General features: G+C 39.8%; 2 protein-coding genes and 1 non-coding gene across 4 annotated transcripts in view; 1 reads left to right on the top strand and 2 right to left on the bottom strand.

Annotated features, from left to right (window-relative positions):
• Positions 1–17,466, bottom strand: part of VTI1A (vesicle transport through interaction with t-SNAREs 1A) — a 449,364-nt gene that overhangs the window by 183,202 nt on the left and 248,696 nt on the right. The gene's annotated exons all lie outside the window — the stretch shown is intronic.
• On the top strand, positions 2,071–2,178 carry LOC125995460 (U6 spliceosomal RNA). The gene has a single exon (XR_007490984.1). It is a non-coding gene; the product is annotated as a U6 spliceosomal RNA (small nuclear RNA).
• LOC125994956 (solute carrier family 25 member 35-like) lies at positions 6,534–7,807 on the bottom strand. Its single transcript, XM_049764525.1, is given in 3 exon segments — positions 6,534–7,108; positions 7,111–7,408; positions 7,475–7,807. Coding segments are annotated over 3 exon segments (792 nt in total). The 3' UTR covers positions 6,534–6,947.

Genomic DNA, 17,466 nt, shown 5'->3' with positions numbered 1-17,466 from the left:
AGTCAAACTATAACTATTTGTACATGACATGATAACATACATGAAAAATCCTAAAAACTGCCCAAGAGGAAAAAACCTCCTATAAGTGACAAACCTATGCAGTGAAAATCTACATAACCATCCTTAAATAAACAAATTGGGTGAGATAGAAAATGTCATCTATTTGAATTTTTGCTATTGCTATGAAAAGCAGTTAATCAAGAGTAATGTTTCAACTTCCTGCCCCCACTTCCCATCCTCACGTATTCACTTGTCCACATATACAATAAAACATATTTACTTTAGAGGCGCGCATCCAAAATAGTACCCTAAAGCACTGCCAGGAGTAATTCCTGAGTGCACAGCCAGGAGAGTAAACCCTGAACATTACTGGGTAGTCCAATCCCCTCCAAGTAAATATGTTTTCTGTTCTTTTGGCTATTTGCCTAGGAGTACTTTCCAATTGCTAGATCATATGGAAATTCTGTGTGTAGTCTTTGAGAAACTGAAAAACAGTTTTTCACAGTGGCTACAGCATTTTCCATTTCCACTAGTAATGCAAGAATTTTCCTATTTCTCTTTAGCTATCCTAATAGGTAAAAAAAAATGATACTTCTTTATGTTTCTGATTTACAATTTCCTATGAGACTAATGGCATTGAACATCTTTTCATATACTTACTGGTCATATAGATAGATATAGATAAGATACACAAACATGTATATAACTAGCTATGTGCTTTGAATAAATGCCTATTCAAGTTCTTGGTCTATTTTTAAATGGGCTTTTCTGTTGATTTATGAGTTCTTTGTATATTTTAAATATTAGACCCTTATCAGAAATGAGATGTCGAAATATATTCTCTCATCACAGAGATTGTCTTTTCAGTTTCTTGGTAGTGTTGTTTGATGTGCAAAGGGTTTTATTTTGGGGGACACAGTGCTCAGGGTTTTTTGTTTTTGCTTTTTAATTTTTGGGCACACCCGGCAGCACTCAGGGGTTACTCCTGGCTCTATGCTCAGAAATCGCTCCTGGCAGGCTCAGGGGACCATATGGGATGCCAGGATTCGAACCACTGACCTTCTGCAAGAAAGTCAAATGCCTTGCCTCCATGCTATCTCTCCGGCCCCAAGTGCTCAGGGTTTACTTCTGCCTTGTGTTCAGGAATCATTCCGGGCAGATTTGGGAGACCATATGGAATGCTGGGGATAGGACCCAGATTAACAGCATGAAAGGCAAGTGCCCTATCTCCTGTGCTCTGGCTTGATGTGCAAAATATTTTATTTATTTATTTATTTATTTATTTATTTATTTTTGTTTTTTTGGGCCACATCCAGTGACGCTTAGGGGTTACCCCTCGCTATGCACTAAGAAATTGCTCCTGGCTTGGGGGACCATATGGGATGCCAGGGGATCTAACTGCAGTCCATCCTAGGTAAGCGTGTGCAAGACAAATGCTCTATCGCTTGTGCCACCGCTCTGGCCCCAAAATATTTTATTTTTAATGAAATCCAATTACTATACATCAATTCTTTCTCTTGTTGCCTGTGCTTTTGGTACCATATCTAAACATTCAGTACCAAAAACAGCCATGAAATTTAGCCACATGTTTCCTTCTAAAATTTTTATACTTGGGACTGGAGAGATAGCACAGAGGTAAGGCATTTGCCTCGCATGCAGAAGGATGGTGGTTCGAATCCCAGCATCTCATATGGTCCCTCGAGCCTGCCAGGAGCGATTTCTGAGCTTAGATCCAGGAGTGACCCCTGAGCGCTGCTGGGTGTGACCCAAAAACCAAAAGAAAAAAAATGTTGTACTTTGGGGCTGGAGAGATAGAACAGCAGTAGGGCGTTTGCCTTGCAACCAACCAATCCAGGACTGGCAGTGGTTCAAATCCCAGCATCCCATATGGTACCGTGCTTGCCAAGAGTGATTCCTGAGTGCAGAGTCAGGACTAACTCCTGAGTGTTGTTGGGTGTGACCTAAACAACAACAAAATTATACTTTTAGTTTTTATACTTAGGTACCCTTTCTTTAACTTATAGCTTAACCTTAAACCTGGGCCAACATTTTTATTAATTTAAAAATTAAGTGCTCACTTCAGCAGCACATATACTAAAATTGGAACGATACAGAGAAGATTAGCATGGCCCCTGTGGGGGGGGGGAATTAAAACACTATGTTTTATACAGTATTTATTTTTTACATAGTGACCTTCCTGAACACATCAAAAGTAAACAGGTTAAAATACAATAAGGGAATATATAAAGTAAAGTAGAAAAAAGAAAATTATTAAAGACACAGGAGAAGTTGGTCACAAGCACAGGACAGGTTTAGAACATTAATGCTGCTGACCTTGAGACACAAACTTTTCACTTAAAGAACGATCTGTATTCAAGAAATATTAGGCAGGAAATCATACTGGAAATTTAGAAGAACATTTGAAAAAATGAGAATGACATTAAAACTGGCTAAAAACTTAAACAGGTAATCAAGCTTAGAAGTACAAAAGTAAAAAATAAAAAAAATTCAAAAGTGAAGATACCAAATCATTTTCTTTAATTTGCAAACACATTGTTTGCCATATATTTCGTTCTGAAAGCAAAGTCAGTAAATACATACCAGCTATGCTGCCACTCTTTAACACCAAACACTAGGCAGATAGCATTAATCAATCACAGTGCCCCTGAACATGCCTTGCAACTAACCCTCTCCTCACAGCGCTCCAGGCAATCAACTCCAATTGATCAGAGCTGGCACAGGGGAGAAGACCTATTTGCTCTTCTACATCTACAGCATTGGGGTGTTTTTTTCCTACTGACAACTGAGAATCTCCACCTGCCCCCTACCCCATCTTTTAAAAAGTACTCTCTTAAGTTATCTGCCGCTTATTTACTTCCTTCAAAAGTTTGAGTGAGATGACTGAAACTCGAAGGGGACATTCAGTGGCAAAGTGAAAGTGGTCTGCATTGTTCCTGGACTAGACACCTTTATAGAAACTTTTAATAAACAGAGTGTGAAAACCCCATTCTAGACTAATTTGTTGTTCTTCATATTTCCAGAAGACCTGTGAAACTCTTTAGAAAGGATAGCTGGACTTCATTCTGCAAGCCCTCTAACACTACCCATACAGAGCTTAACCCCTTTAACTCAGGATCTTTGATACTCAAAAACCTGATTTAATAAGCTAGAAAAAGTAAATATTTTTAAAGTCTGTTAATCAAGCTGATTTCAAGAGTAGGACTGATCACATCTCTTCATGTGTCTTATTTGAATACCACCATACTTCTACTCTTCCTGAACAACAACAAAAATTTTGGACAGTATAGGAAATAATTTATTTTGTATGATTGAAAAATGTAAGCAATGTACTCCAACATATTTACTTTTGGGGGGCTTAAATCCTAGAAAGTTTTGTATGGGTTTAATCTTTAATTATTCTAGTATTGGAATGGGATTTCTTCATATAGAAAGTGCCTCCTCTGCAAACACCCAATCCACAGCCAATCAAACTCTTCTCTTTACTTCTTTGCTTCTGTTAACTTTTTTTGTCTTATAAATTTTTTTTTTTATCTTTTTGGTTTTTGGGCCACATCCGGCAGTTACTCCTGGCACTGAACTCAGAAATAGCTCCAGGCAGGCTTGAGGGACCATCTGGGATGCCAGGAATCAAACCCTGCTCTCTCCCGGGTTGGTGGCATGCAAGGCAAATGCCCTACCACTGTGCTATTGCTCCAGTCCCTTGTCTTAGAATTTTTAAAACAATATGGGCTGGAGCAATAGCACAGCTATAGGGAGTTTGCCTTGCACATAGCCAAAACCTGATGGATCTGGTTTGATTCCCAGCATCTCATGTGGTCCCCCGAGCTTGCCAAGAGTGATTGTTTTTAAACCAACTTTTTAATATATATTTAAGCACCATGATTACAAACATATTTGTAGTTGGGTTTCAGTTATAGAAAAAGAACACCCCCTTCATCAGTGTAACCTTAAAATACTAAATAAATATGGATTTGAGTAACCTAGTTCATTAGATTGCAGGGAAAGGACAGTAATATTAATTTTTTTAGACTAAAGTGCTAGGATGACCTCACAAGAATAGTATACAGCCAAATCTACACTTAGAGGCATCTTTTAGCAAATGTCCTCTAATTTACTCTGACTTGCCTTTCTTAGCAAGCATGATGACACTGGAAGTCACTAAAACACAGAACAAAACAAAGCCATTAATGTTTTATAATGCAACAGTATTTATTAGGCTGTACTAATTAGTATAATATAAGAAGAAATGTCAATTATATCTTAATAGGCTTGATTAGGGAACCACTAAAATTAAGTCTTTATCAACTTCCATGTCAAAGTACTAACAAGTTGAGAGGAGACTTTTTTTTTTTTTTGAGGGAAGAGACATGTAGGCTTAATTCCTTGGAAAAATAACCTCATTCATTCTTACATGTGCCATGAAAGTTTACTGTGTAAAATTGTGTGTAAAAGACGGCAATAAGTGCTTCCCTACAGAGGAAGGTTTTAATTTTTGGCTACCATTTATTGACTGTTAACACTCTATGACAGCCACTGTTTTAAATAATCATAGGGCAGACAATGCACTTAATCTTCACAACCACCATATGAAAGAACTTATTGCAAACTCAAAACACAAAAAGAGGTTGAAATAATCCCTGATGGATTGCTTGACTAACAGTCAAACTCCAGTGATTGGTCCCCAAGTCAATAGTGATGGCCTCTGTGAACACCCCCTATGCTTTCACCAACCCAAAAAGGGCCCTATGACACTCATTCTGGACCAGAAATTTGGAGCAGTGCTTTGGATATACACATAACAAAAAAAGAAAGTGAAGCATTTCTAGACGATTTCGAATGTCATAAATTAAATGCAAGCATGAGTATAAGACAAAATAAAAATCTTTTTTAAATTATCCTGTCTACTTGAATGCAAGAAAAGGTGAACGGATGTTTATAGTACAGCAGGTAGGCTAAGTGTAATTTTGCAGTACACCCCATATTTACAGAAATCAAGATGGCTCCTCTAATAATCTAAAAAGTAGGAAACAAATAGGTATCCTCTCAAATAAGAAGTTTAGAGTAGAATTATGGAAAATGTTCAAGGAGCTCAAAAAAAAAAAAAAAAAGCATCAATAGACTTGACTGGAGCAAAATTAAGCATCAAGAAGATTTATCAACTGAAATTAGAAATTTTCACACTGAACTAACAGATCAGAAAAACTGAGCTTATGCAAGTGTTGCCGGGCATGGGGTTTGGGGAGACCCCATGCTGGAGCCTTTCTCCCTAGCCTGGGGAGTGCTGGGAGGTTTGGCAGGCCCCATAGCCTACCCCTCTTTTTCCCCTGGCCCTACCTGGGTGCCGGCTCAGATGGCCAGAAGTGGGTTCAGGTGGACTCTTAGTGGTCCTCAGGTTCCCCCCTCCCTCTGTACTCTAGGGGGGAGGTGCAGGGGGGGAGGGCGGGCAGACATCTGGCTTCTGGTTTCCTCCTTGATTCTGGAGACCAGCTCTTGCCAGGTATGGGGTTTGGGGAGGCCCCATACCGAAGCCCTTCTCCCTGGCCTGAGGGGTGCTGGGAGGCTTGGCAGGCCTCCAGCTGTCCTTGTCTTTTTCCCCTGACTCCAGGCCTTCCCTGGGTGCCAGCTCAGATGGCCAGAAGTGGGTTCAGGTGGACTCTTAGTGGTCCTCAGGCTCCCTCCTCCCTCCGTACTCCAGGGGGAAGGTGCATGGGGAGGAGGGCGGGCAGACATCTGGCTTCTGGTTCCCTCTTTGATTCTGGAGACCAGCTCTTGCCAGGTATGGGGTTTGGGGAGGCCCTATACCGAAGCCCTTCTCCCTGGCCTGAGGAGTGCTGGGAGGCTTGGCAGGCCCCCAGCTGTCCTTGTCTTTTTCCCCTGACTCCAGGCCTTCCCTGGGTGCCAGCTCAGATGGCCAGAAGTGGGTTCAGGTGGACTCTTAGTGGTCCTCAGGCTTCCCCCCTACCTCTCCCTACAGTAATGGAAATGTGCTTTGGGAGGAGGGCGGGCCGTTTTAGTACTGGTTTATGTTGGGACAGTCACTGGAATTTTTTTCTCCTTGTTTTCCTATCAATAGTATTGTATGCATATATTTTATATATCCATAACATCCATCTTGTATTGTGACCTTGTTACCGCCCTACAAATCTCATTTCTAATATTTTACTGCCTCAGTCCCAACCCTTATTTCCCCCCATCTTCCCATGTAGGTGCAGCTCATGACATGAAGCTCACCACATAGAGTGATAAGTGCAGTTAGAGAAATAGCTACACTGAAACTATCATAACAATGTGAATGAATGAGGGAAAAAGAAAGCCTGTCTCGAGTACAGGTGTGGGTGGGGTGGGGAGTAGATAGATCTGGGAAATTGGTGGTGGGAATCCTGCACTGGTGAAGGGGGGTGTTCTTTACATGACTGTAATCATACAACTACAATTATATTTGTAATCACGGTGTTTAAATAAAGATAATTTATAAAAAAAAAAGAAAGTTTTAGGAAATACCCTATAGTTAATTTTTTTTCTGAAGAAATAAACGCTTTATAAACCAATATAATCTCTATGCTTTTACATCTAACAAGACACCCAGTTCCCTCCAATTCCCTTTGGTCTTGGAGGAGGAGGAGGAGTGAATTTAAAGTTGTGCCTGGGCTATGAAGAAATTCAGCACAGCAACAGAGAAAGGGAGGAAATACACTTTGGAGTGACTGCTTCAGCCCTGAGAGAGGGTGTGTGAAGAACAGAGGAGGGATGACAGGTAAGGTTTAAAGCAATAAGGAAGGGAGGACACAGTCCCTTGTGATTCAACCCTGAGAAAGATGGGGAATAGGATTGGCTGTCTCCCATGGATAGATGAGGGGGGTCACCTGGCCAGAAGTCACCAGGACCTAGTCTCAAGGCAGGAGTGTACAAAGAGTTGTCGATTTTGGTTATTTGGTGTAGGTATGGTAGAGAATTCGCAGCTGGTCCCAGAAGAAGAGGGAGAGGATGGTATGGGGGCCAAGGCGGAAGTAGGAGGCGCCGATACCCTTGTACATGCCCATGATGCCCTCCGTCCAAGCCGTCTGCAGCAGAACATCTAGCATCCCTCGTACATGAGGTCGTTTCCCTGGGCATCTGTGGGTTGATTGTAGAGTTTTGTACAGGCCACATCAAAGGGCGTCATGGCCAACACTACTGCAATGCCACTCACCATGGCAGCTATCAGAGCTACCTTCCAACTCTGGGGAGGAAATATCTCCCACTGAGTCAGGAGGTTCTTGGTGGAAGAGAAGGTACACAGCTGAGTAAAGGAACCGATGACAACTCGGGGTAGGCCGCCTATAGCCCTGCACCATAGTCCCATCAGACAATGTTTCTGGCCAATCTCGACCAGTGCCTGAAACATGCCCTGATGTTTATAATGATGCCCAACGGCAATTTTTGTGGCTGCTTGGGCCTGCAGATGCGTCTTTACCATGTAGATGGGGCTCCCCAAGTAGGCTCCCATGACCCCAGCCATGGCCCCAGCTGCCACACTGAGGCTGCTGTCAGCTGCATGCAGGTAGCCCCCAGCCTCCGCCAGCCCATAGATGCCCAGCTGGATGCCATTCATCAGGAACTGGTACAAGAGGGCAGGGGCCAGGCCCTTCTGCAGGGCAGCCAAGCTGTCCACCTTGCCGATGGTGAAGAAAGCATGGAAGACATTTCGGTAGTGTCGCTGGTAGATGCTGGGGGCCTGCAGCACTTCCAGGGGGTTGGTGAACACACAGGCCCCACAGGCTGCCAAACCACTCATCAAGAAGTCCATGGTAGATAGGTAGGTAGCTAGGTAAGTAGGTAGGTAGCTAGGTAGGTAGGTAGGTAGAGAGACAGAGATAGACAGACAGACAGATAGACAGAGACAGAGAGACAAAGACAGAGAGAGCGAGAGAGAGACACACAGACAGAGAGACACAGAAACACACAGAGAGAGACATAGAGAGAGCAGGAACTAGCCCACAGGTAGCAAAGTCAAAAAGGACCTGCAGGAAAGGGGATCAGAAATCAGGGAAAGACCTCAGTGTGGGGCAACCCAGACTAGAAGACAGAGGGGGGTTAGAGTTTGGAGGTGTGGGGAGACCAACAGAGTCAGGGTCAATGGTAAAGAAGAGGTCAAGGGTTATAGAGTTAAGTGAGTTGAGATCTGGAGTTGTCAGAAGCTGATCTAGGTAAGAAAGAATTCAGGAGCCTGGGTGGGGCGGTAAAGCTAGGACCAGTGGGCCCAAGAATTTGAGATTAGAGAGAGAAATTGAGATTAGAGAGAAGCCAGGAGGGAGACAGACAAGCAGGCAGGCAGTGGGATGCTGAGGATGAGAGGCCCAGCAGAGGAGGAAGGGGAATGGAAGCTGGGGGAGGAAGGCAGGAGCAAAAACCAGTGAGCCAAGGATCCGGGAGGAGATCCGTTGGAGGTCCAGGGCCGGCCAGGAGAGCTGGGTCTGGGGAAAAAGCCAACAGACAGACACCCCAGGCTGTCCCCAGGAGCCCCAGGAGCTCTGCCGGGCCTGAGGTGGCTTCTGAAGGTGGGGCAGCCACACTCTATAGTTAATTTTTATGGGGAAAGCATGAGTAAGTAAAAGAGGACTTTCCCAACTTTTTATTCTAGTTCTTCTTGGAGGGGTCATTTTTGGAAGTGAAAGATAGGTAACTTTGTGTCATAAGTCCATCCCATATTTCCTTAATATATCAAAGAGTCTTAAGGTTTGTTGTTAATACTATTATTTCAAGGTAGACATCAGTTTAATCACAAAAGGATGGGCACCAGCAACTACAAAGTAGTTTTTCCATTAAGAGAGGTAATGCCGGGGCCCGGAGAGATAGCACAGTGGTGTTTGCCTTGCAAGCAGGCAATCCAGGACAAAAGGTGGTTGGTTTGAATCCCAGTGTCCCATATGGTCCCCCATGCCTGCCAGGAGCTATTTCTGAGCAGACAGCCAGGAGTAACCCCTGAGCACTGCAGGGTGTGCCCCCCCCCCCCAAAAAAAAGAGAGGTAATGCCAATATCATTCCACCCAATTAACATGGGGAAATTCAATGGTTTTGTCATAACGATAATCTCAGCTAAAACCATCTAATAGATGAGTTAAGCATAAAAGAATGCCTGAAGACAAGGCTGTTTATCTATGGTGACTTTCTAGGGCCAAGATGAAAGTATCCCAAAGGCAGCTGAACTCAAAAAATGAGTAAATCTTAAATGTCGCTCTAATCACAGAGTAGTAAATAAACTTAGCCAATGTGAAGAGAAAAACTAGGAAAAAACCCTTATTCAGCCCATCAAAGCAATTAGTTATGTAAACAAGTAAGAATCGTAGCTTAAGATGTCAAGCTTAGCAGAAATGCAAGAAATTCTCCTTAATTTAAGTCGGAAGTTCAGGAAATAGTATGGGCTATAAATTTTTAAAATGTGTTTTTATTTTCATTTCAGAACTACCCACTAGGAAGATGTATTTCATGTAAAAATATATAGGTTTTCATATTAAAGCCAGGTTTGAATGTACAGAGGCAATATTTGAACGGTAGTGTATGAAATCAGTCAAGGGACGGGAGAAATATTACAGGGGTTCAAGTGCCTGCCTTGCATACAGCCAACTTGATTCAATTCCTGGCAACACATATGGTCCAAGGAATTAAATAACAATAATAATTATACAACAGAAACCATCTGAAATCTTTCAGTAGTGTTTTTATCCTCCCCACCATACCCAGCATGTTACTAACTCCATAGTAGGCACTTAATAAATATATATGACATAAAAAGCTATAGTTCCAAATGCAAGAATCAGTTCAGTATTAGGACAACTAAGTTTGATAACCCAAATGATGCCAGAAACATAATAAAACTTCTTTCCCCACCATTCAAACAGAAATCTCAGGAAGCTGGTGAACAGCTCAGCAACCTAGAAACTGGCCGTGTGGAGCATTCTTTGAATACGAATGAGCAGTGGGTAATGGCAGCATATTTATGAGGTCTCTTGCCGGGTCCTTTCCTCCTGTGAATGCTGTATAATTCATTGCGCGCGCCCTGACCCCAGTGCGCTCCTGTTCTGACAAATCATACTTGATTAAGACAAATCTTTATTAGTTAGCTAGTCAACTTCCCCATTTATCACTGGCAAATCCCATTCTCCTCTTAAGGTATAAGAAAAGTGATTGAAGCCTTTAAGAAAAATATAGCCGACAGATCCAAACATCAAAATATAAATATTTGTTATACAAAGCAAGTAAAAAGAGAAGTTTTAAAGTTTCAATAGATGATTAAACAAATTATTGAATAGTTATACCTTATACTCACTGTCAAACTCAAAACCACCCCTACACATTTCACCCAGGCTAAAGAACTGTTAATTAGAATTTTTTTTTGTCTTCTATTGAATGTGTTTGGAAAGCAAAATGCCGTATTTTTAAAACTGTACTAGAGAATTAGATTAAAATACTAGGGGTAGACTGGGAAAAGAATGCTGAGTAGAGAGAATGTTTAAGGTTCCTATTCTACCAAAAGAAGAATAACAAATCTTTGAAATAGCAAGACAGAATAAGGCAGAATAAATTTAAAATTATACTTGATTCTTTAGTACCACAGGAAAATGCATCTCTTTTGAACTAGCTGCAATGTTTTCATGAACTTCAATGCTGGAATACCCTAAAGATAAGCTAATGTATTCACAGTGTCCAAAACTCTTTAGAATCTGGAGCACTGAGCATAGTATCAGAACTATTCTTAGGAACCTAACAATAAAACTATCAGTCACACAAAACACGCATGCACTTGCGCACATGCACACACACACACACACACACACACACACACACACACAGAAGCTCACCATCTACTAAGACTACCATGAAATAAAATCAATAGCATTGGTGACAACTTTCCCAACTTCTGTTTCATAAATGGAGATAGTTGGTACAAAGCATTAGCAGAATAAAGTGAGAATGAATTTAATTTAAAATTTTTACATTTTTCACAAGACATTAAATCAATCCAGATATATAACCAATAATTTCTAAAGTTTATCTTATCATTCTCTTTAAAAACAATGTGTGACAAATGTAAAATATAAGAATCATTTCACAAAAAATACTCTATGAGACACTAAATAGTATGTGCCAATGAAGAAAATATAAACATTAACTATGGGAAAAATCCAGCTTGAATATGAAAATTTTTAATAAAAGCCTAGTTAACATATAGAGTACACACATGATATTTTATTGATGTCCTTATGTGTTAAATGGAAAGTAACATTCAAAAACATTTTGTGTGTTGAGATGTCTTATATTTTCCAAAATCACCCATTTTGAAGTGTGGATACATGTTGGGAAAGGAGGTCAGAGCTTGGAACAAGAGACTTCAAAAGAACGCCTAGTGCAGTGGGAAATAGTGTGTTGATGATTTTAGAAGCAGACTGGCTCTGACTGTATCTATGGATTCAGAAAGGATCACACCTCAACAATCCCTCCCCATTCTACAGGTCTTTCATCACGATCTCAAAGCACTGAGCAAATATTCTGAAAGTGAAAATTGCCTAGTCACACTGGAAAGTCTTTATTCCATTTGGGGGTGGTCAAGAGCTAAGTAATTTACAGTACTCTCATGGAAGTAAAACAAAGTTTTACTGTCACTTTCATCTGTAGATGAGTCCCCCTCCCCATATTTTCACAAAAGTCCAGATAAAATTGAACTCTCCTAGAAATGTTGAACAATTTACCCTAGGGTGCTGGGGAAATAGCTCAATGGGCTGAAACCCATATTTTGCATGTTGAAGACTTAGTCTTGCTTCCTCTACAGTCCCCCAAACATCACCAAGAAATCTTTGAGTATGTGTCAGGAATGGGCCATGAACACCTATGTGGCCCCAAAACAAACCTGAAACACACAATTTATCACCTGAAGGCAAATAGAGCAAAGGTAGGATTAGACTTCAACTCAATCATTGAGATCCATATATGTGGCAGACGTGGAGACAGTATAAATAACTAAAAAAAATTCCCAACTTAAAGTGACACACCCTTCAGTTCTACAACAAAGAACCCAAGTAGTGGGTATGTGTGAGAATAGAGAAACATTCCAAGAATGCTAGATTGGCTGATGCCAAGGCATGATTCCAACTCTCATTCATTTCCCTTGCAGGAATCCAAGAATCTATATTTCAAGGCTTCCATATAACTTCCATACCTCCACATTTCTCATCATACACCTCACAATAATGTGAGTTATTTTCTGGTATTATTTAACATCAGCAACCTAAATGATGTTATAATGCAATGTTACTTCAATAAAAATGTATTTTTTTGTGGTTTTTTTTTTTTTGGGGGGGGGTCACACCCGGCAGTGCTCAGGAGTTATTCCTGGCTCCAGGCTCAGAAATTGCTCCTCGCAGGCACGGGGGACCATATGGGGCGCCGGGATTCGAACCGATGACCTCCTGCATGAAAGGCAAACGCCTTACCTCCATGCTATCTCTCCGGCCCCAATAAAAATTTATTTTAAAAAACCTACTGACAATATCATTGTGATTAGTACTTTACTGTGCAACCCAAGTTTCTTTTTCAAATCTTAGAAAACACAGGACACACAGGACACAATTCTTCCTTCCTTCCTTCCTTCCTTCCTTCCTTCCTTCCTTCCTTCCTTCCTTCCTTCCTTCCTTCCTTCCTTCCTTCTTCCTTCCTTCCTTCCTTCCTTCCTTCCTTCCTTCCTTCCTTCCTTCCTTCCTTCCTTCCTTCCTTCCTCCCTCCCTCCCTCCCTCCCTCCTTCCTTCCTTCCTTCCTTCCTTCCTTCCTTCCTTCCTTCCTTCCTTCCTTCCTTCCTTCCTTCCTTCCTTCCTTCTTTCCTTCCTTCCTTTTTTGCCAAAATAGCTATAATACTAACATGACCTACAAACAGTAGGTTATTATGTAAATGCATACAAACAGTATGTATTTAAACCAATGTGATGGTTAATTGAATAACTTACAAAGTAGCAATATTTACTGGTAAAAAGAAAGTCATTTTCTATATTCCTAGAAACTTTTAGTTATAAACATTTATCTAGCATACCATGGCACATAAATCAAAGTAAATGATAAAATGATAGTATTATCTTGGAATTTGTTTTTGTCTTTATCATGCCACTCTGTCTCTAGCATGAGATAACCAAGAAGCAATATATTATTAAGTGGCAGTGTTTCTTTTCAACATAATACCTAACACATAAATATGTGTTTAATACTATAGATGGATGAATGCATGAATGGATGGAAGGACAGATAGATGGTTGATGTAAACATAAATGTGGGTAGGTCAACAGAAAAATACAAAGAAAGGAAAAAAGAAAAACAAAAGTAAAAAAGGAAGAACATTAAAAGAAATAATACCTAAAAGGAAAAAAGATGGTAAAAAAGAAAACCAAAACCTGGCTTATTTACAGAGCTAGACACTGATAAGTAGAATTTTAAGAGTTGGAGAAATTTAAAAGTTAATTATTCCACTCAGATGTTTGAGTAGATCATTGTGAGAAAAAGTTTTTCTAAATGGTATATCAAGAAGAGTTTGGATTAAAATCTAGACTTAACTCTTCATTTCATATTCCATGTAACATATAATATACACACAGTAGGTTCAAGACCATGTAATCAGTGTGGACTCCTTCTTATTAGAGCCAATGAATGGCCCTGGGGCATGGCTCCTTAAATAGCCCTGTAATTTCTGCAATTGTGGGTGAAATGCTGGGAAGGCAGATTTCCACCTAGGAGAAGCCTGGCGCAGCACTGGTCTAACTCATCATTTGAGAGATGCTATCTGAAATGAGTCAGAAACTTTAAATATGTGACCACTGGTGCCCCGATGAGTAACTGGGTCAAGTCAGATGGCAGAAGAAACAGGAAATAGGAGACTTTCCTTAAAGTTCACTTATTTCAGTTTTATTTAATTTGGGGAAACTAATTCAAGTAGGCCATATTCTGAGCTACTGAAAACTGATTACTCATTCATTGAACAAATATTTACTGAGTGCTTATTATGTTCCAGGCATGGGAATACAATGTCAAAAATAGCCCTGGATGAGCCTGGTGAGTGCTGAGGTAAACAATGTTCCTTTGAAAGTAAAAGTTAAGAATGTTTAATATTATAAAATCCACTTGATTGAATGGCTAGAGGTGACTTCCTCCTCTGCACATTTTAATGGAGTAGTTTCATGTGCTTGCAATTGGCAAACACATTCCTAGAAAGCAAAATAAATTTCAAGTAATTGCACTATTTTGCTGTGAAGTCTAACTACTTACAGAAACCAAACTAGTCCTCAACCATAATATAATTTTGCCATTATGTTTAGGGTTGGCCAGTCAGTAGAATGAGATATTCTAATGCGAAGAACTACTGCAAATTTCTCAGAATGTGTTAAAATTGATGTCAATGTCTCAGTAATTTCACAGTTTAAAAAACAGTTAGAAATGTAATGACTACACTACACTTGATTAAAGCATTTACAGCTCTAATCAAAAACTGACAGTAAGATCAAAGATGTTAACTTAAATCTCTCTTCTAATTATGTTTAAAATGCCACACCTCAGGCCTGTCTCTCCTCTTCTTTTTCAAACCAAATTCTGCTTAAGAAAGATCTAACACTTCTTAACAGTTCATTATCCAATAAAACTATTCAAAGCTTAAAAGCAATCTACACAATTAGTCAGGACCTCAGGGAGTCCACCGGTCGTCTTTATTACAGGACTTCATATTAAAACACCTTAATTATATTTGTCAAATGGATTTCATTAAAACCCATCGTCACTTTAATTTTCATATTTTGACAGTGCTGGCATAGACATTATTACCACCTGCCAGGCTAGGAACTACAACAAAATTGTCAAATTCCTTTAAATCTTGGGCAGTTTCTTTTGTACCTGACTGATTGTTTTCCCTGTGTGAGGAATCTATTGAAATCAGGAGAATTAAAATAGCTCTACTTAAATTCTACTCTGAATACACGTTTGTATACATATACATATACATATACATATACATATACATATATACATATATATATATACATATATATATATCTTGCAGGTGTAGGAAAAACAAACTCCATCCACACCGGGTTGCCAGGTGCATTTGCAGCGCAGGCGATGCACACACTTTGCAGAGTATCTGAATAGCAAAGCCGAGACATCAAACAGAATACACTATGATTCAATCACATCACAACCATCAGGACTTGAAAGCCAAGACTTTTTTTTATTCCTCCTATTCATTATGCTGCCATATTTCATAAAATATATGGTATTTCTGGCCATTCACTTGAGATTCAATTGTATTTTCATTTGCCACCACGATTTAAGACTATTGAAACAGCAAATGAAATATATATGTATATATGCGTATATAAACATATGAATGTATATATGTATATATACATCCTTCTCAGGTGAAGTAATGTTCAATGTCAACAGTGATGAAATGTTTATAGCACTCAGATAATTTAGCAAGTTATGCAACTATAGGAAAACAGAGGTTTATACACTAATAAACAGCATTTTGTTTGTTATTCTCATGATTTTCTCTGTCTTAGTAAAAGATGCAATATAGAGTTCTTCAATTGATTCTCTCTTTAAATGACACATAAAATTCTATTTTTTCAAATCTATGATAGAACAGGAATAGAAAAAATGGGCAGACTTAAAAAAACAAAACCCTAACACTCTCATAAGATGTAACAAAGGAAAGAGGTTTCTGGCCTATGTCTAACATATTTCAGGGTTTTGTACAATGGTCTCAGGAGTAATAATCACCTTGCTTTATGAATACTTTAAATCATAGTAAATGGTCTTGGATTATTTTGAGTAAAGCTAGACTTTTAAAGATTTACTTACAATATCACAAGACAGTTAAAAATTATACATGATCAATGACTTATATGTCTCTAAATATATTAAAACTAAAATAGAAAAATAGGTTCAGAGACTCTTACATAAGGGAGATGCCTGTAATACAGTTCCAATGCCACTTCTGCCTAGAAGCCTTTCATGATCGTCTTTGCTGGCAATGTTTCTCCCACCTCTGGATTGGGATCAATTCATTACCTGAGCTCTACTATGGCACACATCCCAAGTCGTGGCATTCTGTTCCTCCCATTATACCTGAGCCTAGGAGGGAGCCTTATTCTTCATGCACCCTTTATTCCTCTAGGGAAAGACTCAACATGCATCTGAGTCTCTGCTACCCAACTGCAAACAGCTTTCTCCCTCATTGCAAGAATAAAGCTTGGAGACAGTTAATGCGAGCTCTGTCTCTACTTTTATATCTATGGAGAATTATGCATATATTTCTGTGCATATAGGTATTGGGAAATACAGACCTATGGCTAATATGTTAATTAAACTGTGTGCCTGAGTCAATATATTTAATTCTTCTGAGCACATTTGTAAAAAAAATTCCAAAATTAATATACATGAAAATATGTAGCTTTTTTCAAATTCTTGTTAAATGTTATGATAACCTTGAACTAGGATTGTGTCACCTTTGCCCTCTCCTGCCCCAGCTGACATCCCTGAGGTGGCTGGGAAAGACAGAAGAGGTGAAGCAGACAGGTCAGAGAAGCTCAACAGAGACATTTTGTGACGGTAACTGAAATTCTTCCCCAAAGAGCTTCTCGGCTGCTGGAAAGTAAATTCCATTGCAGCCGGTCAATAATTTATCTGAAGCTGTTATTTTTAATAATCAGAGAACACATGGATTTTTCTCATTAGGAAAAAAAATTGGAACAATCTACTATTTTAGTAATGTTCCTAGAGGGACACTTCAAAAATGAGACCAGATGTGGTCTACACTCTGGAATATTTGAAGTTGATTTGATATAAATAGAGGCCTACAGACACCCTGCTGACATGGAAGTCAGAGGCACACAGAAGTTTATGAATACTGCATTGATTACATTTTAAATGCAATACATGTTAACGTGGTGCTCAAAGAGGGATTTTGGATCTTTCTGTCCTAACACTGTGCTATCAATTTCTGCTCAATGGCTTCCTGGCCCGGGTTTTTCACAAAGGCTGACAAAGTTACTGAATTTCTGTCATCCATTTGTGTTGAAGAGGGTGTGAGCACAGGACTTTTCCTTCAGAACAAAAACTGAGTGTGGTTCATACGAAGAATTGATACAGGGACGTGTTGGATATGGTCTGGACAATACACAAAAGACAAGGGGTATCTAGTTATCGACTTCTCCAGTAAAAAGGGATGATTAGGGAAAGGCAAAGAAATTTCTGGAAGGGACAGAAAGATAAAAATTACATCCACCAGTGGAGCTTTGGTACTGAGGCAGGTCCTTACTCCATTGCCCCAGGAGATTTCTGTCTGAGCCCGTGTCCACACCAGGAGATCCCCTCTACCCCTTTGCTGAGGTCAGTTTCCTTCTTGAGCCTACACTGTCATGTACATCAGCATGCTCA

Source organism: Suncus etruscus, chromosome 17, assembly GCF_024139225.1.
Source record: "Suncus etruscus isolate mSunEtr1 chromosome 17, mSunEtr1.pri.cur, whole genome shotgun sequence".
NCBI classification, from domain to species: domain Eukaryota; kingdom Metazoa; phylum Chordata; class Mammalia; order Eulipotyphla; family Soricidae; genus Suncus; species Suncus etruscus.
The sequence above is the reverse complement of the archived record's forward strand: the minus strand, read 5'-3'. Positions and strand labels throughout refer to the sequence as shown.